This window comes from Xyrauchen texanus, chromosome 2 (assembly GCF_025860055.1).
Source record: "Xyrauchen texanus isolate HMW12.3.18 chromosome 2, RBS_HiC_50CHRs, whole genome shotgun sequence".
NCBI classification, from domain to species: Eukaryota; Metazoa; Chordata; class Actinopteri; order Cypriniformes; family Catostomidae; genus Xyrauchen; species Xyrauchen texanus.
In genome coordinates, this window is record NC_068277.1 from 15,560,369 (window position 1) to 15,583,618 (window position 23,250).

The following is a 23,250-nucleotide window of genomic DNA, read 5'->3' on the forward strand; positions in this document are numbered from 1 at the left end:
TTAACAGTGTATCCTAAGGTCTTCATTCATTTTCTCTAGTATTCCAATTAAAGCATTTAGAAACCATGGTTAACAATGCTGGATGCTTATAAATTAACTACTTTACAGTAGTTTCTTTTGGAAAATGTTCAGCTGAAAATACAAGTTAAGCTAAAGAAATAAAAGAAAAAAAATACCCACTGCCATAATCAATTCCTCAATATAATCATAGATAAGTTATTATAACTCATAAATAACTGCAAAATGAGAACAGAATTAAGTCTTGGCAGTGATAGTATTGTTTACAACTACTTTTTAATATAATTTAACCATTAGGAAGCTCTCAGCCCATCTGACCTTCCTCCTTTAATTCAATGTACAGCCTCACCAGAGCCTATTGAAACTATTACATCATAGAGATAACACAAAATGCTCTGAAAATGCTCTAGTATTATGAGGATATGACTTTATGGGCCCAAGCCGGTTCCCCAGGCAGATCTGTGCAATAGAGTGACAGCGTGTTTGTTCGTCAGTGCGGAAGGACTGTATTGAGCCGCATGATGCTAACAGATCCCCTGAAACAAATGAGTACTTTGCCATCTGCGGCATGCCTTTCATTCTCTGTCGATGCCTCCCTCGGCTTATGTCAGAGTGATCGGGGGAATTCTGTAATTAAAATAAAATTGCACCATGTGCTGTTGAGGATGTTATAATTTAATCTGTAGGAATAGGGCTCACAATTAAATGGCCAGTGGTACATTTGAGGGGCCTTTTTAGGTTGCTTTGTGAATATATATATATATATATATATATATATATATATATATATATATATATATATATATATATACACATTAGCTAAACTTGATGTGGGTGGGGGTGAAGAGTTGCAAGACTTTTGTGACCAAAAAATGGAATGCAGAGCACACAAAAGCTTGAGAACCCATGCTATAAGCTCTTGGGTGAGGCTACTCTATTCCTGGACACAGTTTGAAGGTGCATGTAAAAGCAGAATGTTTTTACTGTCTATAAATGTACATAGTTTTTCAGTATCTCTTTGTACTTGTCTTTTCACCACTAAGAGTGAAAGTGCTATCTTTCACTCAGACTCTCAAAGATCCGACCCTGGCTGCCAGAAAAGATTTTCAACGGGAGGCTGAGCTCCTTACCAACCTCCAACATGAGCACATTGTGAAGTTTTATGGTGTGTGCGTGGATGGCGACCCTCTCATAATGGTGTTTGAATACATGAAGCATGGAGATCTCAATAAATTTTTAAGGTAGTGTTTCATTTTCAATTATATTGAGTTCTAAATGAATGTTCAGGATAAGCATATTCATCTAACCTGTTAATGAAACTCAAGGGTATATAAACTGCTGATTACCTCACTCAGGTGACAATTCTGGCATCTCTTCATCTCCCCAATTATTAGATTTGGAGTCAAGTCTCATCCCATTGTGGCCAGCAAGCCAAATCTGTTTATGTTTATCACTCTTAAAATTTTGTGGGAATGTGAACTTGTGAAATGACAGTTCGTTCAGATGCTCAATATGATTGGAAAAGCATCATTCAAAGAGTGCTGATAAGGGTCAACATTAAGGTTTGTGGGCCATCTGACAACTTTGTACTACGGGCATCTATCTTATCGCAAATTGTCCATTTTTTTTTTCATAAACATAATCATTTTATGGAGCGTTTTCTCTCCACGTTGTGTCGGAGAAGCGACACTAGGGGTCTCTCTTGAGCACCGATATATGCCTCTGATCTATGAAAAAAGGCCAATGAGAAGTTGGCAGACGGTATTTGCATACCCCGCCCCCAGACATACGGGTATTTAAGCGGGCAAATACGAGAGTACATTCAGAAAATTTCTTCTAGCCGATGGTTGTGCATGCAGTCTGCTGCAAGTCACACACCAGTTCCTGTTTATTCCTCTGAAGCTCTGCATGCTGTACAGGCGCATAACAACGGCTTTCTCCTTCCTTGCATGGCTGTGCATTGTTGCCCCTGGGCGCTTCGACAGCGCAGACAACTCGTATTCTAAAAGAGTAATTTCCTCTAAAAACACAGCGGCGTTGAACGCCCTTTTCAGGACGCGTCTTTTTAAAGACGTTTTTTCCGCCCCTGTGTAGTTTCTGGATGCGGTTGATTCTCCCCATCTCTGACAGTCATAAAAACTGCCTCGCGTACCTGGGTTGCGATCACACGCAGGCAGCGTTTTTATGAATGGTCTATGTTTTCAGTACGAGAACATAGCCATGACAGCATTGTGGTCACGGCTTTCTTTTGTAGTGAGAGAAAGCCACATCAGCCGCCCCCCTCGCCTCCTTCCAACGGGATCGGGGAAGGTGCCGCGGGCGATGATGACGATCTGGGGATAATGACGGGCTCTGTTTCGCCAGGTAAAATCCCCTCAAAACCCCCAGCCTCCCCGGCACGCTTGCTTGTTACCGTCCGAGCTCAGGATGAGCATTCTCTCCAATGGGTTATGTTTTCAGTGTGAGAAAGCATGCTTTCTCAAACGCTCCCGTCTCCCAGCTCTGTCCATTCGGCGACACCACTTGACGACTCCTTCCAGCAGTCCTCGAAGAAACAGACGGAGGCTATTTCACACATCTTGCCCTGCCGCAAACCTGCCGCCACGGGCCATGCCCTGTCTGCTCGCCAAGTGCGTCCTCCTGCGGCTTTAAAGAAAGAAAGAAAGTGTTGCTCTGCCTCAACAAACAAGAGTGGGCCCAGCACTCAGCCCCAGCATCGAGCTCACCGCAGAAGGTGGACGCCCCTCGTCTCATGGTCCCCCTTGAGGACCCGGAAGTCTCCCAGGCGCTCCTGAGATGACCGACCCAGAGACCAAGACGTTAGCTCCGGAGCTGGTAAGACCACTCCGTTCCCCGGTGGGGGGCCGGGAGGAGAATCTTTTTGTTGAATTAATTTCATTGTCGGCACCCCCTAACGGGCGCTGCGGTACTCACATACTCAATAATAGAGCTATTTCCTTTTGTCTCTGGGTCACCTGGCCCACAAATGCCGTTCTCACGGCACTCTGCCGCCAGATTTCAACAGTCCTGGCCCACTGGATACGGACCACCACCCACGACTGTTCCCCAGCCGGCCGGTTCTGACGTGTCTAGAGGACGCCTGCACTGGATGACCTCCTCAGTCATGAACCCGCCCCCTGCCGGGCACGCGGAGCAAAGTAAGTGCTTTGAGTTTGTTCACAGCACCAAAGCCTTGGGACGCCCTTGCCTCCCGACGCCACGCTACCTACTCCGCCCCGCTGCGAAGCCCTGCTGGGTACGTCCAAAATTCTCGTCCCCTTGGTGCCCCTAGCACGGAGTTTAGAGGCGTGGCTTTCACTGCCCAACCCGTCACGCTGGCTGCACCGGACCATTCGACTCTGTTACGCAATTCAGTTTGCCAGGCCCCCGCCCCCTTCGCGGGCGTCTTATTTTTCCGCAGTACACGGCGAACATGCCAATTCCCTGCGCACGGAAATCGCCACTCTTTTACTCAAAGATGCGATAGAGCCTGTCCCTCCAACCGAAATGAAGAAGGGTTTCTACAGCCCTTACTTCATTGTACCCAAGAAAGGCGGCGGCTTACGACCGATCTTGGACCTGCGAGTTTCAACAGATTCAGATTCTGACTTGCGTCCGGCATCTAGATTGGTTCGCAGCGGTAGATCTGAAGGACGCGTACTTTCACGTCTCGATTCTCCTGCGTAACTGACCCTTCCTATGGTTCACGTTCGACGGCCAGGCGTATCAGTACAAAGTCCTCCCCTTCGGCCTGTCTCTTTCCCCTTGCGTCTTCACGAAAGTCGCAGAGGCAGCCCTTGTCCGCTCCGAGAAGGCGGCATCTGCATACTCAACTACCTCGCCGACTGGCCCCCTCGCGAGAGTTACTATTCGCGCACAGAGACCAGGTGCTCAGGCACCTCAGCCGTTTGGGACTTCAGGTCAGCTGGGAACAGAGAGCAAGCCCCAGTTCAGAGCATCTCTTTTCTCGGAATGGAGTTAGACTCCGTCTCAATGTCTGCACGTCTCACCAACGAGCGTGCACAGTCGGTGCTGAAATGCATCGCTTCCTTCAAGCCAGGCACTATGGTCCCTTTAAAACTTTTCCAAAGGCATGTAAGGGCCCCGGCCGTGATTGCTCTATGTGAGAAACATGGAGAGAAAAGGTTGGCAAGCATCACCTTGTTCCCCTCACTAGGGTAACCAGAAGGATTCTGATGACTTTAATGGGGCATTGGGGAAGGGTACGTGCAGCCTGATACAGCTGGTCGTGTTTGCACGTAAGAATACCTGCCCGCTTCTGTATCAGCAGTTCACGTACACGGCCCAGTGCATGGCATGATTTAAGTGGGACCCCTAGTGTTGCTTCTCCAACACAACGTCGAGAGAGCGACAGAAGGGGAACATCTAGGTTATGTATGTAACCTCCGTTCCCCGATGGAGGGAACGAGACGTTGTGTCTTCCCCGCCATGTCGCTGAGCCGGACCATTTCTGGCTCCTCAGAAAAATCCTGAATTAACTCCCGTATTTGCCCGCTTAAATACCCGTATGTCCGGGGGCGGGGTAGGCAAATACCGTCTGAGAACTTCTCATTGGCCTTTTTTCATAGATCAGAGGCATATATCGACTCTCGAGAGACCCCTAGTTTCGCTTCTCCGACACAACGTCATACGTAACCTACACTTTCTTTTATTTAAATATAAGCATGTTTGCACATTCAGTAAGAGACACTAAAACAAATTTAAGCATGTAAAGAATAGTTTATTAAAATAACTGCATTTCATAGAAATAACTATATACTGTATAATAATAATACATATTATAATGTTTGATCACATAATTTGTGTAAGTTTGCACTGTGCTTGTAATGGTAATGTTGGCTTTCTATTTTAACATGTTGATTTTAGTTGTTATGTTTAGGCAAACATAACCAGCTTATTTTTTCCCACACAGTAAGGGAGCATTACAACAGGACAGATTTTACACAGCAGGAAAACTAGCTTGGTACTCAAAAGGTTGGTCCATAATTCATGGAGGTCCAGGCTTTAAAGCCCTTTATTTTACTTTTTCCATTTTCAGGAATTACCACGGGTTAGACCACGGATGGCTCGTCATTGAGTAGGTCAATGTAACCATAGTTTCTATAAAACAAACTGTAGTATTTTGTTTATATATATATATATATATATATATATATATATATATATATATATATATATTTTACACATTTATAATATATAACTAAAACTGCCATCATTAGGAATAATAAAAATTGACTATACTTCTTTCATTTAATACACTCTAATACACTTCATTTAAAACACTTTGTTCCTAATAATGTGCCCGATGTGGTCTTCTGTTTTTGTAGCCCATCCACCTCAAGGTTTGACATGTTGTGCATTATGAGATGCCATTCTGCTTTAGTACAATACTACAATTGTATAGAGTGGTTATCTGAGTTACAATAGCCTTTCTGTTAGCTCAAACCTATCTGGCCATTCTCCGTTGACCTCTCTCATGAACGAGGCATATCACTGAGATCAAATTATTTCCCCATTCTAATTGTCGATGTAAAAATTAACTCAAGCTCCAGACCCATATCTACATGATTTTATACATTGCACTGCTGTCACACAATTGGCTGATTAGATAACATTAGGTGTACAGGTGTTCCTAATAAAGTGCTAAGTGAGTGAACATTTCTGTCAAACAGGCTACCTGTTACTGCAATCGATGTTGATACAGTAATGGCACATATTATGTTTTCTTGTGTTTTGCTCATCAGTGCTTTTTAACATGTTGGGGCCATCTAGACTCATGAGATGTTTGACATTCTTGAGAATTCTTTAAAGTACAAAACTCTGTTTATATCCTAATTAGTCGCACCGGTTTCAATTCAGTCAAATCCAGTCAAACCAGGTTCAGTGCGTGAAGTTGTGCTGCACTGTACAAATGGGAAGCACATTAAGCATTTAAAATAAAAAAGCTTGTTTGGGATAAACCACTGAACCTTTTAAGGGGGATCCCACTTGATCATCTTTTATTAACATGTAAGAGCAGTCTTCATTTTAGCTTACCTGTGTACATTTTAGTGGCCAAGTATCACAATCATGTATCACTATGCACTTTATTAGGAACACCTCAGTTCACCTGCTTATTTATGCGATTATCTAAGCAGCCAAGCATGTGGCAGCAGTGAAATGCGTAAAATCGTGCGTATACAGTTCAGGAGCTTCAGTTAATGTTCGCATGCACCATCAGAATGTGGAAATCTCAGTGATTTCGACCGTGGCATAACTGTTTGTGCCAGATGGGCTGATTTGAGTATTTCTGTAAATGATGATCTCTTGGAATTTTTATGCACAACAGTCTCTAGAGTTTACTCAGAATGGTGGCAACAAAAAAAAAACATCAAGTGAGCGGCAGTTCTGTGGATGGAAACGCCTTGTTGATGAGAGAGGTAAAAAGAGAATGGCCAGACTGGTTTGAGCTGACAAAAAGGCTACAGAAACTCAGATAACCACTCTGTACAATTGCAGTGTGCAGAATAGCATATCAGAATGCACAACACGTCGAACCTTGAGGCGGATGGACTACATCACCAGAAGGTGTAGTATATTTTTATCAAGCCGCATCGTGTTCAATTTCTGTCAGTCAAGAACAGAAAGCTGAGGCTGCAGTGGGCAAAGGTTCACCAAAACTGGACATTTGAAGACTGAAAAAACATAGCCTGGCCAGATTAATCTCAATTTCTGCTGGGGCACACAAATGGTCCATGTACCCATGGTCCCAACCTGCCTTGTGTCAACAGTCAGTCGTTGCTTGAATGCCACATCCTATTTAATTATTGTTGCTGACCATGTGCATTCTAATGGCTACTTTCAGCATTACAATGCACCATGTCACAAAGCAAAAGTCATCTCAAACTGATTTCATGAACATGACAACGAGTTCTTTGTTCTTCAGTGCCCTTCCCAGTCACCGGATCTGAATCCAATAGAACACCTTTGGGGTGTGGTAGAATGGGAGATTCGCAGCATGAATGTGCAGCTGACAAATCTGCATGTCAACACTGACCAGAAACTCAAAGAAATGTTTCCAACATCTTGTGGAAGTCATGCCACAAAATACTGAGGCGGTTTTGAGAGCGAAGGGAGGCCCTACCCAGTATTAGTATAGTGTTCCTAATTGTCAGATATTTTGCATTTTTGAGATTATAAACATCAACCATATGCACTTGGCCAATTAATAGTGTAACATTCCCCTTGTGTCAGTTCCAAACTCTACTAAGAGCCTTGTCAATAAATAAAAAAGCCAAGTTTTCTAGATCTCTGTATGGGCATCCACTAGTACTAAGTTGTGCCTCACAAATGTGTGAGTTGCCTACCTAGCTGTTTTTGGCATAACAGACGCATCCCCTGTGCAAATCCTTTCTTAAATTATGCTACCTCCTGCAATACCTCATTTTCAGCCAAAATCTTAGCAAATTTCATGTATCCTTCATGGATAATGCAATCTTATCTTATCTACAAGCTTGGTTTAAAATTTCCATCTATATGGTGTTTTGTCAAATGTCAATCATATAAAGTATTTTTCTAATAAAGACTAAAAAATATTGATTGCAAATTAACAAGGTCCAAATTAATTAGTTAAAACCATATGAGGTCCCTTTTTGTTAGAATGCTGTTTATGTAGACATTAGACAGTGAGTCCTAGTTTCTAGGAAACCAAATGGCAACTTATGGTTAAATTTCATTGTGTATCGCAATGTAGATTCAGGTCATGTGAATTGTAATTTGCAGGGGAGAATAGTGAATATAGACTTCTGGAGTTAGATGACTGTCTTGTAAAAGCAAAGTGTTGATGTGTGACAGGAGATAAGAAATTATTATTTTGTGAAGTAGGATAATATTTTCTCACACTTATGCAGATGGATGATGAAATTCTTTTTTCAGAAGCTGCAATGATTCAAGTCTGGTTGATATTCATGGACATCAAATACTTTTGTGAATTCTGGCTTCAATTAGGCTTCATGCAGATGAATTAAAGGCATATAATGTTTACATAGTGTAAAGCACACCAGACAAGTCAGTGTATATTATATCAAAGTAGCGGTGCTGCTGAAAAGACTGTTAGAGCCCTGATTATGAGCTCTTCAACACATTATCGAAGAGCATGGTCTTGAATAGCCACTGACCAGAAGCAATGCACAAATTACAGTCAACAGCCACTTTATGCCAAATCATTTTCGCTGAGTGAAGGAAGAGGTAGGGCAATTAACAAAGTTAACTAAATATGTTATTTTATTTCACAATACAGTTCAAGTCTTTCACAGTTCAAGTACATCTTTCATTGCCTTGACTTACTTTAAATTGGACAACTGTATTGGATTAAAATATTAGAGGGTGAATTATTTTATGGGACTATAACAAAGAGTGCTTGAACATTCTAACCTTGTGCCCTTTTACATTGATCTATAATCAATTTCCCTGACTTGAATCATCAACTTGACTCTTAAGTACTGTAAGTAATTGCAAGCCTGGACATAGCTCAAAAGTGAAGGGCAATTACTGTCAAGCCTATAACCAATGCAACTTTCTTAACATTGTGTCTCCCCAACTTTGTAACATTTCAGAGCCCATGGTCCAGACGCCATGATCCTCGTGGATGGCCAACCGATGCTGTCTAATGGAGAGCTCGGTCTCTCTCAGATGCTTCATATCGCGACACAGATAGCGGCAGGGATGGTCTACTTGTCCTCTCAGCATTTTGTACATCGTGACCTGGCCACTCGCAACTGTCTTGTGGGTAATGGCCTGTTAGTGAAGATCGGAGACTTTGGGATGTCCAGAGATATCTACAGCTCAGATTACTATCGGGTGAGTATCACTTAAGGGTTTCCATTTTAAATCAACAGACTTATTTGATTATTATAATTGTTTTTGGCATGTTTTGTTTTATTTTTTTATTTTAACATACTTTTTATAGTGTCATTGCAGGTACTTTTCTTTCTATTTGCACTTCTGAACCTAAATTAAGTCCCAATCCTGATCAATAAATCTTCCAAAAATTATTTAACAGTATTTTATTTGACAGAGCTTTATTGTCAAGTATGCTCACAATCACAAGGAATTTGTTTTCGGTTTAAGAAGCTCCCAGAGCACAAAGACATACATTAGCTAGACACAGAGTACTCCACCTTTCCCTTAGAAAAAAGTGAATAAAATAGAATATGCATAGAAAGACAGAATAACATATGTACATAATATATATGTGTATTGGGGAATGTAATGTGTAGCAGAGGTAAAGGTATGCACAGGTGGTAGATCAAATATGAATTTATATATTGTACATGAGATTATTTTGGACAATAATACATTGCATAGTGTAAACATAGCACAATGAAAGACCTAGTAAAGTACTTTTAAATGTTCATGAGGGAGATGGCCTATGAGAAAATACCTCAACAATCTCACAAATACTTTCAATAACATATCAATGTTATATTTCACCCACAATATCAAAATAAATTATCATTTTCTTAAAGACAATTAACCCTTTTTGAGAACCATGCATGGGGACATTATTTACAGTGCATCCGGAAAGTATTCATAGCACTTCACTTTTTCCACATTTTGTTATGTTACAGCCTTATTCCAAAATTGATTAAATTCATTATTTTCCTCAAAATTCTACAAACAATAACCCATAATGACAACATGAAAGAAGTTTGTTTGAAATCTTTGCAAATGTATTAAAAATAAAAAACGACATAAGTATTTACAGACTTTGCCATGACACTCAAAATTGAGCTCAGGTGCATCCTGTTTCCACTGATCATCCTTGAAATGTTTCTACAACTTGATTGGAGTCCACCTGTGGAAATTCAGTTGATTGGACATGATCTGGAAAGGCACGCACCTTTCTATATAAGGTCCCACAGTTAACAGTGCATGTCAGAGCACAAACCTAGCCATGAAGTCCAAGGAATTGTCGGTAGACCTCCAAGACAGGATTGTAGCGAGGCACAGATCTGGGGAAGGGTAGAGAAACATTTCTGCAGCATTGAAGTTCCCAATGAGCATAGTGGCCTCCATCCGTAATTGGACAAAGTTTGGAACCACCAGGACTCTTCCTAGAGCTGGCCGCCCTGCTAAACTGAGCGATCGGGGGAGAAGGGCCTTAGTCTGGGAGGTGACCAAGAACCTGATGGTCACTCTGACAGAGCTCCAGCGTTTCTCTGTGGAGAGAGGAGAACCTTCCAGTAGAACAACCATCTCTGCAGCACTCCACCAATCAGGCCTGTATGGTAGAGAGGCTAGACGGAAGCCACTCCTCAGTAAAAAGCACATGACAGACCATCTGGAGGCACCTGAAGGACTCTCAGACCATGAGAAACAAAATTCTTTGGTCTGATGAAACAAATATTGAACTCTTTTGTCTGAATGGCAACCATCATGTCTGGAGGAAACCAGGCACCGCTCATCACCTAGCCAATACCATCCCTACAGTGAAGCATGGTGGTGGCAGCATCATGCTGTGGGGATGTTTTTCAGTGGCAGGATCGAGGGAAAGATGAATGCAGCAATGTACAGAGACATCCTTGATGAAATCCTGCTCCAGAGCGCTCTGGACCTCAGACTGGGGTGAAGGTTCATCTTGCAACAGGACATGACCATAAGCACACAGCCAAAATAACAAAGGAGTGGCTACGGGACAACTCTGTAAATTTCCTTAAGTGGCCCAGCCAGAGCCCAGACTTGAACCTGATTGAACATCTCTGGAGAGATCTGAAAATGGCTGTGCACCAACACTCCCCATCCAACCTGATGGAGCTTGAGAGGTCCTGCAAAGAAGAATGGGAGAAACTGCCCAAAAATAGGTGTGCCAAGCTTATAGCATCATACACAAAACAACTTCAGGCTGTAATTGGTGCCAAAGGTGCTTCAACAAAGTATTGAGCAAAGGCTGTGAATACTTTACATGGGATTTCTTTTTTTTTTTTTTTTTTAGAAATCTGCAAAGATTTTCATTATGGAGTATTGTTTGTAGAATTTTGAGGAAAATAATGAATCTAATCCATTTTGGAATAAGGCTGTAACATAACAAAATGTGTGAACAAAAAGCGCTATGAATACTTTGCACTGTACATGACAGTTTAGCAAATACATTTAATTTATGTTTTTGCAATCTGAGCGGCTGAGAAATTTAGTCCAATCTAGGGCTGTCTCTATACCAAATTTGTTGACTACCACCCCTGGAGTGGCAAGTTGGAATCCAAGGCATGCTTAGTGACTCCATCCAGGTCTCCTAAGCAACCAAATTGGCCCTGTTGCTAGGGAGGGTAGAGTCACATGGGGTAACCTCCTCATGATCGCTATAATGTGTGGTTCTCGCTCTCGATGGGGCGCATGGTAAGTTGTGCATGGATGCCGTGGAGAATTGCGTGGGCCTCCACACATGCTACGTCTTCGCGGTACTACAATATTGTTGTAGTCAGTACCAATACCAGTAAAATTTCACGATTCTTGATACCAATTTCAGTTTCACAGCAAAAATTGGAAATATGCTATTGAACATAATCTTTTAACTTTATTTAAAAAGTTAAATATACATTTTAATAATAAAAAAAATATCCTTCAAATGTTTTTCAATCAAGTTAACACTGATTTAAATTTTTTTTCCCCCAAATCCTGTTTTCCATTTTATTTTTTATTCATTTTATTATTAATTTTAAAATTAAGTCATGAGTCATTATATGAAGTTAAATTTTCACAGCATAATTTAAAACACAAATATTTTCTTATTTTTTTGTCAAATAAAGTGATGCACAACAGAGCATCACAGTATAATGTAAAATATTAATTAATACTTTGATTCTATACAACAGCACTCTTGTTTGTGAGATATTATTATTATAAATAACCATATTGTTATTGTTATTTATTTATTATTATCAGTACAGTTAATATTACATTTTACTATACAGTTCTATAACATTTCTGTAGCAATTTAATTATTTTCACACGTTCACTTGAATCAAGCTTTTATTTTTTTGATTTGGCTTTTCTGTTTCTCTATGTGTTTGACAGGCGCTTTCACATTAAATGTTTGATCTTCTCTGTCATCTTACAACACGCACTGGGTGTGTGATGCCCATAATGTGGAGTTCTCTTACGAGAGGTTCTCTCGTATTGCGTAAGCTAGCTTACGCTACGGTAAAGATTCATCTTTTCTGAGATATTGAAGCCAAAAAATTATCCTTAATTTTATATCCATTGTCAACGCAGTGCAGCAACTGCATACCTTGAGCGGGCTAGCTAGCGAGCTCATAGGTTGCTCTGCGGCAACTGCTGCAGCCTATAAACGAACTTGAGTGAACTTGCGTCCAATGACAGGCGCCCGCGCCGTCACTGCATCAAAGCCCGCCAAAATGGCCGTGGCTAGAGTGCATATAAGCGTAAGTTCGTAGGCTGGAACCCTGATTTTCATCTATTCAGCGAAGCTCTTCGCATCTCTGAACTGCAGAAGCCGCGTCGCCGTTCGAGGGGCATCTAGCAAGCTTGGACAGCGCTCGAAGAAGCCGGCCGTCTTCGCCACCTTCAGCCATCCTGCGAGCTACGCCATCCGGCGACGTATCCTTTTAGAGCAAGCAAGTTCCTCAGCGAACTTCACAAAAAGAGCAACGAGCGTCTTTTTAAGATGCCTCGCACCACCTGCGCCTCATGCCGCCCCTCTCAGCGCCGGAGACCGCCACCTCATCTGGCGCTCTCTGCCTGGGACTGGAACATGCAGAGCTCGCCCTCGCTGACGGCGGATGCGACCTCTGCTAGGAGCTTCCGATGTCGACCCTGCGTGCTCGACTCGAAGCACTCAAAACCGAAGCCGCCGCGCCGCCTTTCGTTTCGCCGCGCAGAAAGAAGCGCCGCTCCCAAAGGCTGCCGGAACCGGTGTTAGAAGCGACTACCTCGCCGGAGCCTCTCCCTCGAGCCTCGCTTTCACCCTCCCCGCCCTCCCGGGACGCGCAGTTGCCGCCGAGCGGCCGCACTGTTGCCATCTCGGATGACGAGGCGGAGGAAAAGGGCTGCTGTTCCATCATGGCTTCAGACAAGCGAGGAGTGGTCAGGCTCCCAAGCCTCCTCCTCGGCCCAGGAATCCAGCAGGACCCACGCCGGAGTCGAGGAAGAACTAACGCGCCTCCTCACACAGGCCGTCGACCGCCTCGGGCTCGAGTGGTCACCACCCTCTGAGCAGGCTCCCAACAGACTCGACGGAGACTTTCTTCAGAGCCGTCACCACGCGGCACCCGCGGCCCGGGCCGCGCCCTTCCTGCCGGAACTCCACGCCGAGCTCTCTAAATCGTGGAACGCGCCTCTCTCGGCCAGGAACCGATCTCACGTCTCCACCTCTCTTGCTCTGGTGGACGGCGCCACCGAGAGGGGCTACTCTTCCATCCCCCCGGTCGAGGATTCGGTAGCAGCACACCTTTGCCCGCCCTCCGCGAGATGGCGGTCTAAGCCAGTGCTCCTGTCTAAGGCCTGCAGAACTACTTCCGCCTGTGTTGGCCGCGCCTATGCCACCGCCGGCCAAGACGCATCTGCTCTGCATTCCATGGCCGTTTTACAGATCCTCCAAGCGGACCTTCTTGGGGAATGGGATGAGAAAGGCAGGCACCCAGAGGCTGTTTCAGATCTAAGGAGCGCGACAGATCTCGCCTTTCGCGCCACCAAAGCTGCAGCTCAAGCCCTAGGGAAGTGCATGGCCGCGCTGACTGTGACTGAGAGACACCTATGGCTAACACTAGCCGATATGGGAGAAGCTGAGCGCTCCACGTTCCTCAACGCGCCGCTCTCTCCGTCCGGTCTCTTCGGTTCCGCGGTGAGTGGCATTGTTGACCGTTTTTCGGAAGTCCAGAAAATCACTCAAGCCATGAATCTCTTCCTGCCTCGTCGCGCTAGCTCCTCTGCAGGCCGCCCACGTGACCAGCCTCCTGCACAAGCCTCTTCACAGCGCCCAGCTCAGCAAAGCCAGACTTCTCAGCGTCGACAGGGTGGCCGCCCTAGAACGCGCTCAGACAGCCGTCGCAGACCGCCGCCCCCCTGCGGGCCTCGGCCTAAGATTGCGCTGAAACCTGAGCAACCGAAGTCCTCCTAGCTTTGTTAAAGAAACGACGGCTCAGTCCCACCGCGGCCGGACCACCGTCAAAGCTTCACCCCTGTCAGTCCCCTTCTCTCAGGCTACTGCAGTGGTGGATTCAGCAGCCAACAAGCCGGTGATACTGCCCACTTGCCTGCACTCAAATGCCGTTTTCACGGCGAACAAAAGACATTTTGTGAAAAGCAAACATGCCTTATGTGTAGAAAATGTGCCCACAATCCAGTGTTCACCCCTACACACAAGCATTATACTTCCCGTGTCCCTATCAGAGCCCACTCACATAAAGCAGGCACAGCCAGCTCGAGTGTTAGAGTCAATAAACGCGCCCAGAATCCGTGCGCGCGCCCCTTCTCTGCCCGCTCTGTCACACGGCCAGCAAACACCTCTCTGTATGTAAGTCCCATGCCCGTGACTATGCTTGTGCATCACTTCACAGATGTGACTCTTTCCCCATTCACCTCAATCGGGAAGTCACTCACAGAACAGCTTGTCCCTGCTGTCTGCGAGCAGTCATGCATAAGCACAGTAAGCGCGCTCTCACATTCTGTTCAGCTCGCTGTGTGCGGCAATCAGGGCGACTTGGCCATTCACCCTCTAGCGTTACGCTTCAAAGCGTGGAAGCTATCCCAGGGATTTCCAAATGGGTGTTAAGCACAATAAAACAGGGCTATTTGCTACAGTTCGATCGCCGCCCTCCCCGCTTCAGAGCTGGCTCGAAACTACTGTGAACACGGAAGCAGCCTGCATGCTTCGTTCAGAAATAGCAAACCTTCTGTGCAAAAGGGCCATAGAGAGAGTGCCACCTTCTCTGAGCGAGTCGGGGTTTTACAGCCGTTATTTTCTTGTCCCCAAGAAAGACGGCGGCCTCAGACCAATATTAGATCTCAGGGTTTTGAACAAGGTGCTCGCAAAAAGACTGTTCAAAATGCTTACAATCAGGAAACTCCTCGCGCATGTGCGCCAAGGGGACTGGTTTATTTCTCTCGATCTGAAAGATGCCTACTTTCAGATTCAGATAAATCCCCATCACAGGCCATTCTTGAGATTCGCCTTCGACGGCCAGGTTTATCAATACACCGTCCTTCCGTTCGGCCTGTCCTTAGCACCCCGTACTTTCACTAAATGCATGGATGTGGCGCTCGCACCCCTGCGGAGTCAGGGCTTGCGAATTCTGAACTATTTGGACGATTGGCTGATTTTGGCACAGTCACATACGGAGCTTCTGTCTCACAGGACAGTTCTCCTCAGTCATCTGAACAGTTTGGGCCTTGCAGTCAATTGGACCAAGAGCTCACTACAGCCCAGTCAGGCAATTTCCTTCCTTGGAATAGAACTAGACTCCATGGCGATGACGGCTCGCTTATCTACACAGGCCGTGTTCAGCGACAGCCGTCCTTTCAAATGAACAGCCTCATGCCTCTGAAAAATTTCAGAGAATACTAGGTTACATGGCCTCAGCCGCAGCAGTACTTCAGCTGGGCTTACTGTGCATCGCCCGCTTCAGCATTGGCTAAACACCCGGCGTCTCGCCGGGCTTGGGCCACGGGCCGCCAGCCGATCAGAGTGACTCAGACCTGTATCTCAGCTCTGCAGCCCTGGGCAGTGGCCGAATGGTATCAGCGGAGAGTGATGATGGGAGCTGTATCTCGCCGAAAAGTCATCTCGACAGACGCGTCCAACACGGGTTGGGGCGCAGTCTGCGAGGGCTCTCCGGTTTTTGGCCTATGGTCACTTCAGGAAAAGCTCCTTCACATAAATTGTCTGGAAATGATAGCGGTCGAGTACGCACTCGTGCGCTTCCTCCCGGTCATTCAGGGTCACCACGTCCTGGTCCGTTCGGACAACAGATCTGTGGTATCCTATCTAAACTGTCAGGGCGGTGTCAGATCCAGGAACCTCTTCCATCTGACAAAACGCATACTGAGTTGGTCCCAGTGCCACCTGCGCTCGCTGAGGGCGACGCATGTGCCAGGCCACCTGAACGACAGCCCAGACAGACTGTCCAGAGACAATATTTCCCCAGGGGAATGGTCCCTGCACGCTCAAACAGTCCAGAAGTTATGGAGTATATTTGGCAGAGCAGAGATAGACCTCTTTGCGTCAGAAGAGAACTCTCACTGCCCAGTATTTTTCTCGAAAAGCGAGGACGCGCTGGCCCAGGACTGGCCCAACCACCCGCTTTACACCTTCCCTCCCGTCTCGCTATTGCCACAGGTAATGCAGAGGATCAGGGAAACGCGTCACTCGGTGCTCCTCATAGCCCCGGCTGGGAGAATCAGACATGGTTCCCGAGCTTACGCGGCTGTCACTGACAGCCCCGTGGCCCATTCCAGTGAGAGCAGATCTCCTCTCTCAAGCTCGCGGCACGATCTGGCATCCCCACCCAGAGCGCTGGCGCTGCACGCTGGGTGATCAACGACTACCCGTCGCTTGGCCAGAAGGAGTAATAAACACTATCATACATGCTAGAGCCCTTTCCACGAGAAGACTCTATGCGTCCAAATGGTCTGTGTTTTCAAAATGGTGCACCGACAGAGACCTGGACCCACGGACATGTGGGGTGTCGTCGCTGCTCGTGTTTTTACAAGAGCTGCTGGATAAGGGCAGATCCCCATCCACGCTCAAAGTGTACGTGGCGGCCATCGCGGCGTTCGCTGAACCCCTGCACGGCCAGTCACTGGGAAAAAACGAGCTGGTCATCCGCTTCCTCGGGGGAGCTAGAAGGATGAACCCCCTCACCCTCCATCGGTTCCTATCTGGGATCTTTCCGTAGTTCTCGAAGCTATGAAAGCCCCCCCTTTCGAACCGCTTCAATCCGTGGATTTGAAATACCTTTCACTCAAAACCATTTTTCTGACTGCCCTGTCATCAGTTAAATGTGTGGGAGACCTTCACGCGCTGTCTGTCAGCGCTGCGTGTCTTGAGTTTGGACCAAGTGACTCCAAGGTCATTTTAAAGCCTAGACACGGCTATGTCCCCAAGGTGATCGGTACTCCTTTCAGAGCACAAATCATTTCCCTATCGGCGCTGCCAGCATCCGATAGCAAACGCGACGCCAATCTCCTTTGCCCAGTCAGAGCACTGAGATTGTATGCTGCGCGCTCCGCCTCTTTCAGACGCTCTGAGCAGCTTTTCGTTTCGTTCGGAGGGCACACCAAGGGTTTCGCCGCCTCGAAACAGACACTGTCTAGATGGATAGTGGACGCTATTGCTGCCGCGTACGCGTCAAAGGACCTACCATGCCCGTTAGGCATTAGGGCTCACTCCACTAGAGGCATGGCCTCCTCGTGGGCATGGTCCAGCGGGATTTCCATTCACATATGTGTGGCAGTGGGCTGGGCTTCCCCCTCCACCTTTGTCAGATTTTACAATCTGGAAGTGCCCGCCCTGCAGGCGAAACTACTAGCGGTTTAATACGCTACAGCTCCCCTGGTGAGCTGCACTGATGGGACACATTCCACACAGACCGGCACCGCCGCTCTGTCTTTTCCTTCCCACTATGTGCTTATGTATTACACACACACTGGCCCGCACTCTTGCCGGCCAAATATTATTTCCCCACTCACAAGGGCTCCCCGGGTCCCCCACCCCGGGGCTCATGCAGTGGATGCTTGGCGCATGCGGCATTGACAATGGGTTCCTGTAGCGTAAGCTAGCTTACGCAATACGAGAGAACCTCTCGTAAGAGAACGAATCGGTTACCTTACGTAACCTCGGTTCTCTCTAGAAGAGGGAACGAGTATTGCGTAGCCGGCCGTGCTCGCGCCACGAGCGATTTTCGCTTCATTCAATGAAAACCAGGGTTCCAGCCTACGAACTTAGGCGCCTGTCATTGGACGCAAGTTCACTCAAGTTCATCTATAGGCTGCAGCAGTTGCCGCAGAGCAACCTATGAGCTCGCTAGCTAGCCCGCTCAAGGTATGCAGTTGCTGCACTGCGTTGACAATGGATACAAAATTAAGGATAATTTTTTGGCTTCAATATCTCAGAAAAGATGAATCTTTCCCGTAGCGTAAGCTAGCTTACGCAATATTCGTTCCCTCTTCTAGAGAGAACCGAGGTTACGTAAGGTAACCGATTCGTTTTGTGTGTATGAGAAGTGCCTGGCTTCATACATTCACTTTGAAATATGCAGAACATTGAGACAGTTTCTTTATTTATTTAAATCACACCCTATCACAGTTAATTACATAAAAGGACATATTAAGATTTTAATTTGATTAATTGTGCATTACTTTTTTCCCATATATGTCAAATTTGTATGTGAGCATTTGAAACTAATCATGTGTCAGTCAGACACCCCACAGCCATTATTTTTGACATCCCTAGTCCAATCAAATGTTTTCTTTATGAGAACATACCCACCCATGCATCTTGCAGCATGCCTGTCTGTGTTCTAAGAGGTGCATATAATGCCTTCACAGGGCACTTTGAAGGGATCTCAATCCATGCCCTATGGTCGTTCCAAACAGAATTTCCAATTTTTTTATTCATCAGGATTAGACGAGCACACAGTCTCTTTTTTTTTCCCTGTTTCATCTAAAAACAAATATTTACCAATCCCATATTTGTGAAATTATTTATATTCATTTTATTTGTTATAATTTTTGACGGTTGCATCAAAAGGAGGTTGTAGAACTTGTAAACAAAGACCGCAATGTACCATGTGTGTTTGTGGCTGGTTATGTAGTTATATGGTCAGATAAATCATTGTTTGAACCGAATTATAATCAGTGGAAAATTGGGCTGGTATTAAGATCGGTTCTCAGTTTCCCCAGCAGAACACCGGTTCTGGCATGAATGCAGCGCAATCTGTGTGGAAAAGGGGTATGTGTATTGCTTTTCTGGACTGCGACGTAAACTAAAGACTTTTTGCTATTTTTTTGTTTGTTTGTTTCTTTTAAATGGATGAGCTGTTTGACATGTCCTGCCCCATTTTCCTGTTTTAGTAGGAAATACAACAGTACACCAAAGAAACCTGCACTCGTCAAAGAAGTTCATCGGGACTTTAAATGTCAAGAAAATAATATTACAATGAAGAAAGTCTTAATCATCCTAAAAATAGGCTTAATTTTCTTTATGCAAAATTTTATTTTGTTTATGTTAGGGTTAAATATGACCTGGACATTTATTTGTGAGATTCACGCAGCTACCTATTTAGTTGCCTGGAATGTTCAAGCTGAAGGAACATCTTTGCCAAGCACACACACAATAAACAGTCTGCAATATTGACAAAACTGAGAGATAACGAAATTATTACTGCATTGGACACGTTCACTGTGTCAAGTGATTATAAATAGCAGATCCCGCCAAGCACGTAATCCACACATGGCGAGTCATATTGATGTTTGCTGTCCTCGGGGGTTGAGGCGTGTGGCCATAGTAACAGACTATGATGAGTGAAAGAGAGATTGAGCTGTTTTCATACAAAACCAATTCAATCGCCTTTATCAAGACATTATAAGTGGCATATCGACTTCCTGTCAAGTAATAGCTATTTTTTTATTTTATTTTTTTTTTAATTAGATGTTTCTGATAACCCTGCTTAGAATTTTTGATAGATTCAAAAATAATAATGAAATAAATCTGATTGTCTTACAAGACTGTATGGAAAATGACAGCATGTGCTCAATCCTGTAAATGCCCTGTGGACTGTCTTGGAATTTTTTCATGCTTGCATGGTCCGAATTTGATTACCTACCAGTTCACATTGTAAACAGCCATGGTATCAGTGTGAGTACCATGTAAGTATTTATCACTTTGGATTTACTGTTAAAACACATATGGAACAGCACTTGTGTTTGTCTGCTGCAGATGTGATGCAAGAGGTGTGAGAAATGTTGCAATCTAAAGGCAATTTATTCTGTGTTGAGCAGCTATGAAAAATGCATCATACTATAAAAAAGTGTGACAGTTAGCATGCAAAGATGCAAATCAAATGTTATAAAAAACAGTTCACACCAACCAACCAACTAAACAAACCAAATTCTGTCTGACTATGACTGACTTGGGTCAGCACCAAAAGCTCTAGTGTACTTTCTTTGTTTTTTAAATCCCTCAAATAGCTGATTACATTCTATGAACAAGTTAAATGTACAGGTCTCACTATTTTTACTTTTGTCACAAATTGGTACTCACAATAAATAAACCACCAATGATGGTGAACATTAAATTCAGTTAAAAAGATGATATTTTCTTTCTAAAATCTTTAAACTCTTCAACTCTGCGGAGCCGCTAATGGTTCCAAAAGGGACGAAAATATATTTTTTATAAGTCAGGCATATAGGGTATCATTTGAAAGCTTAGAATCAGAACTTTTCATTGATAACCATCACTTCTGATGGTTACAAAATAACAAAATAAGGCCTGAAAACATTTGCATTGCAAATCAGTGCCGCCGAGAGGTCATGTGGTAGAAATATTAAAATTAAATCAAATAGCACTTAAATAGACAAATCATACATCAAATGAATGCTCTTATTCTCAGGAAAAACTGTACATTTGGTTGCCCTAATGCCACAGTTTGAAATATTTTCATAATAATCACAAAATTAAATATGGTATTTGTAAACAATCAAATACAAACATCTCTGCTTTATATCTGCTTTTATCTTAGGTAGTTTTCCAAAAAAAAGAAAAGAAAGAAAGAAAAAGAAAAAAGAGCCATTTTTTACTTGTCTGTGAGCTTGTTTGTGTGAATAATCCAGTCTTATATGTTAGATGTCCAGAACAAAATATGTGTTCCAGCAGTAAAAGCATGTTAAGCAAATCATCGGAAATACATATTATCGACTATTGATAGTCGATCTCCTCTTTCTAATGACACCTATATCGAGCTTCTAGTCCACTCAGAGGCAACAATGAGGGTGGTGCATGAACCGCAAAATAGACCGAATGTCAATAGATGAGCACATCTGTGAGGGCTAAAATGCATTAAAGTGTCACCTGATTCCGATTAGCATTTTGTGACGGAAGGTGATAGGTGAAATTCTAGTACTTGCTGCCATCTAGTGGAATGAATTAAGAATTGTGTAGGGAGATGGCGTGAACAGGACCAGAATTGCATGCTAACAAATTTAGAATAACATTTGAAGTCAGAAGTTTATATACACTTTAGGTAAGTCATTACAACTCATTTTAACCACTCCACATATTTAATATTAGCAAACTATAGTTTTGGAAAGTCTTTTAGGACATCCACTTTGTGCATGACACAAGTACATTTTCCATCAATTGTTTACAGATTGTTTCACTTTTAATTGACTATATCACAATTCCAGAGGGTCAGAAATTATCTGTGCCTTTAAGCAGCTTTGAAAATTCCAGAAAATGATGTCAAGCCTTTAGACAATTAGCCAATTAGATTCTGATAGGAGGTGAACTGAACTGGAGGTGTACCTGAGGATGTATTTCAAGGCCTACCTTCAAACTCAGTGCCTCTTTGCTTGAAATCATGGGAAAATAAAACACTAAAACCGCTAAGACCTCAGAAAAACAACTGTGGACCTTCAAAAGTCTAGTTCATTTACATTCATGCATTTGGCAGATGCTTTTATCCAAAGCGACTTACAGTGCACTTATTACAGGGACAATCCCCCCCGAGCAACCTGGAGTTAAGTGCCTTGCTCAAGGACACAATGATTACCAGTTATGTACTTTAGCCCACTACGCCACCACCACTCACTAGTTCATCCTTAGAAACAATTTCAAAACACAAGAAGGTACCATGTTCATCTGTACAAATAATAGTACGCAAGTATAAACACCATGGGACCACGCAGCCATCATGCCACTCAGGAAAGATACATATTCTGTCTCCTAGAGATGAATGGAGTTTGGTGCGAAAAGTCCAAATCAATCCCAGAACAATAGCCAAGGACCTTGTGAAAATTCTGGAGGAAACAGGCAAACAAGTATCTATATCCACAGTAAAACTAGTCCTACTGTATATCGACATAACCTGAAAGGCTGCTCAGCAAGGAAGAAGCCACTGCTCCAAAACTGCCATATAAAAAGCCAAACTACAGTTTGGAAGTGCACATGGGGACAAAGATCTTACTTTTTGGAGAAATGAAACAAAAATGTAACTGTTTGGCCATAATGACCATCATTATCTTTGGAGGAAAATGGGTGAGGCTCGCAAGCCAAAGAACACCATCTCAACCGTGAAGCACGGGTATTGGAAGCATCATATTGTGGGGGTGCTTTGCTGCAGGAGGGACTGCAGCACTTCACAATATAGATGGCATAACGAGGAAGGCAAGTTTTGTGGACATATTGAATCAAAATCTCAAGACATCAGCCAGGAAGTTAAAAGTTGGTTGCAAATGGGTCTTCCAAATGGACAATGACCCCAAGCATACCTCTAATGTTGAGGCAAAATGGCTCAAGGACAACAAAGTCATAGGTATTGGAGTGGCCGTCACAAAGCCCTGACCACAATCCAATTTGTGGGCAGAACTGAAAAAGCGTGTCCGAGCAAGGAGTCCTATAAACCTTACTCCGTTACACCAGTTCTGTCTTGAGGAATGGGCCAAAATTCCAGTAACTTATTGTGATAAATTTGTGGAAGGCAACACAAAACCTTTGACCCACATTAAACAATGTAAAGGCAATGCTACTAAATATATAAATATAAAAGAAATTTCCCTTTTTCAGGACAATGTAATACATAATTTTGTAAAAATCCAAATAACTTTAAAGATCTTTATTGTAAAGAGTTTAAACAATCTTTTAAATGCTTATTCACTGAACCATAAACAATTAATGAACATGCACTTGTGGAATGGTCGTTAAGACTCTAACAGCTCAAAGCAGGTAGGCAATTAATGTAATAGTTATAAAAACTTAGGACCCTAAAGAGACCTTTCTGCTACTCTGAAAAACACCAAAAGAAAGATGCCCATGGTCCCTGCTCATCTGCATGAACATGGCTTAGGCATGCTGCATGGAAGCATGAGGAATGCAGATGTGGCCAGGGCAATAAATTGCAATGTCCGTATTTCGAGACGATTAAGAAAACTCTACAGGGAGACAGGAAGGACAGCTGATTGAGGACAGTGGCAGACCACGTGTAAAAACACCTTTACAGGATC

The 23,250-nt window shown here is 44.0% G+C and overlaps 1 protein-coding gene across 2 annotated transcripts in view; it reads left to right on the forward strand.

Moving 5' to 3' along the window:
• The window catches only part of ntrk3b (neurotrophic tyrosine kinase, receptor, type 3b), a 210,110-nt gene that overhangs the window by 169,636 nt on the left and 17,224 nt on the right, over positions 1-23,250 (forward strand). For both annotated transcript variants that reach the window (XM_052092076.1, XM_052092085.1), the window contains 2 exons: positions 1,087-1,259; positions 8,634-8,877. In XM_052092076.1, the coding sequence (XP_051948036.1) occupies positions 1,087-1,259; positions 8,634-8,877 (417 nt within the window). The remainder of the gene's footprint in view (positions 1-1,086; positions 1,260-8,633; positions 8,878-23,250) is intronic.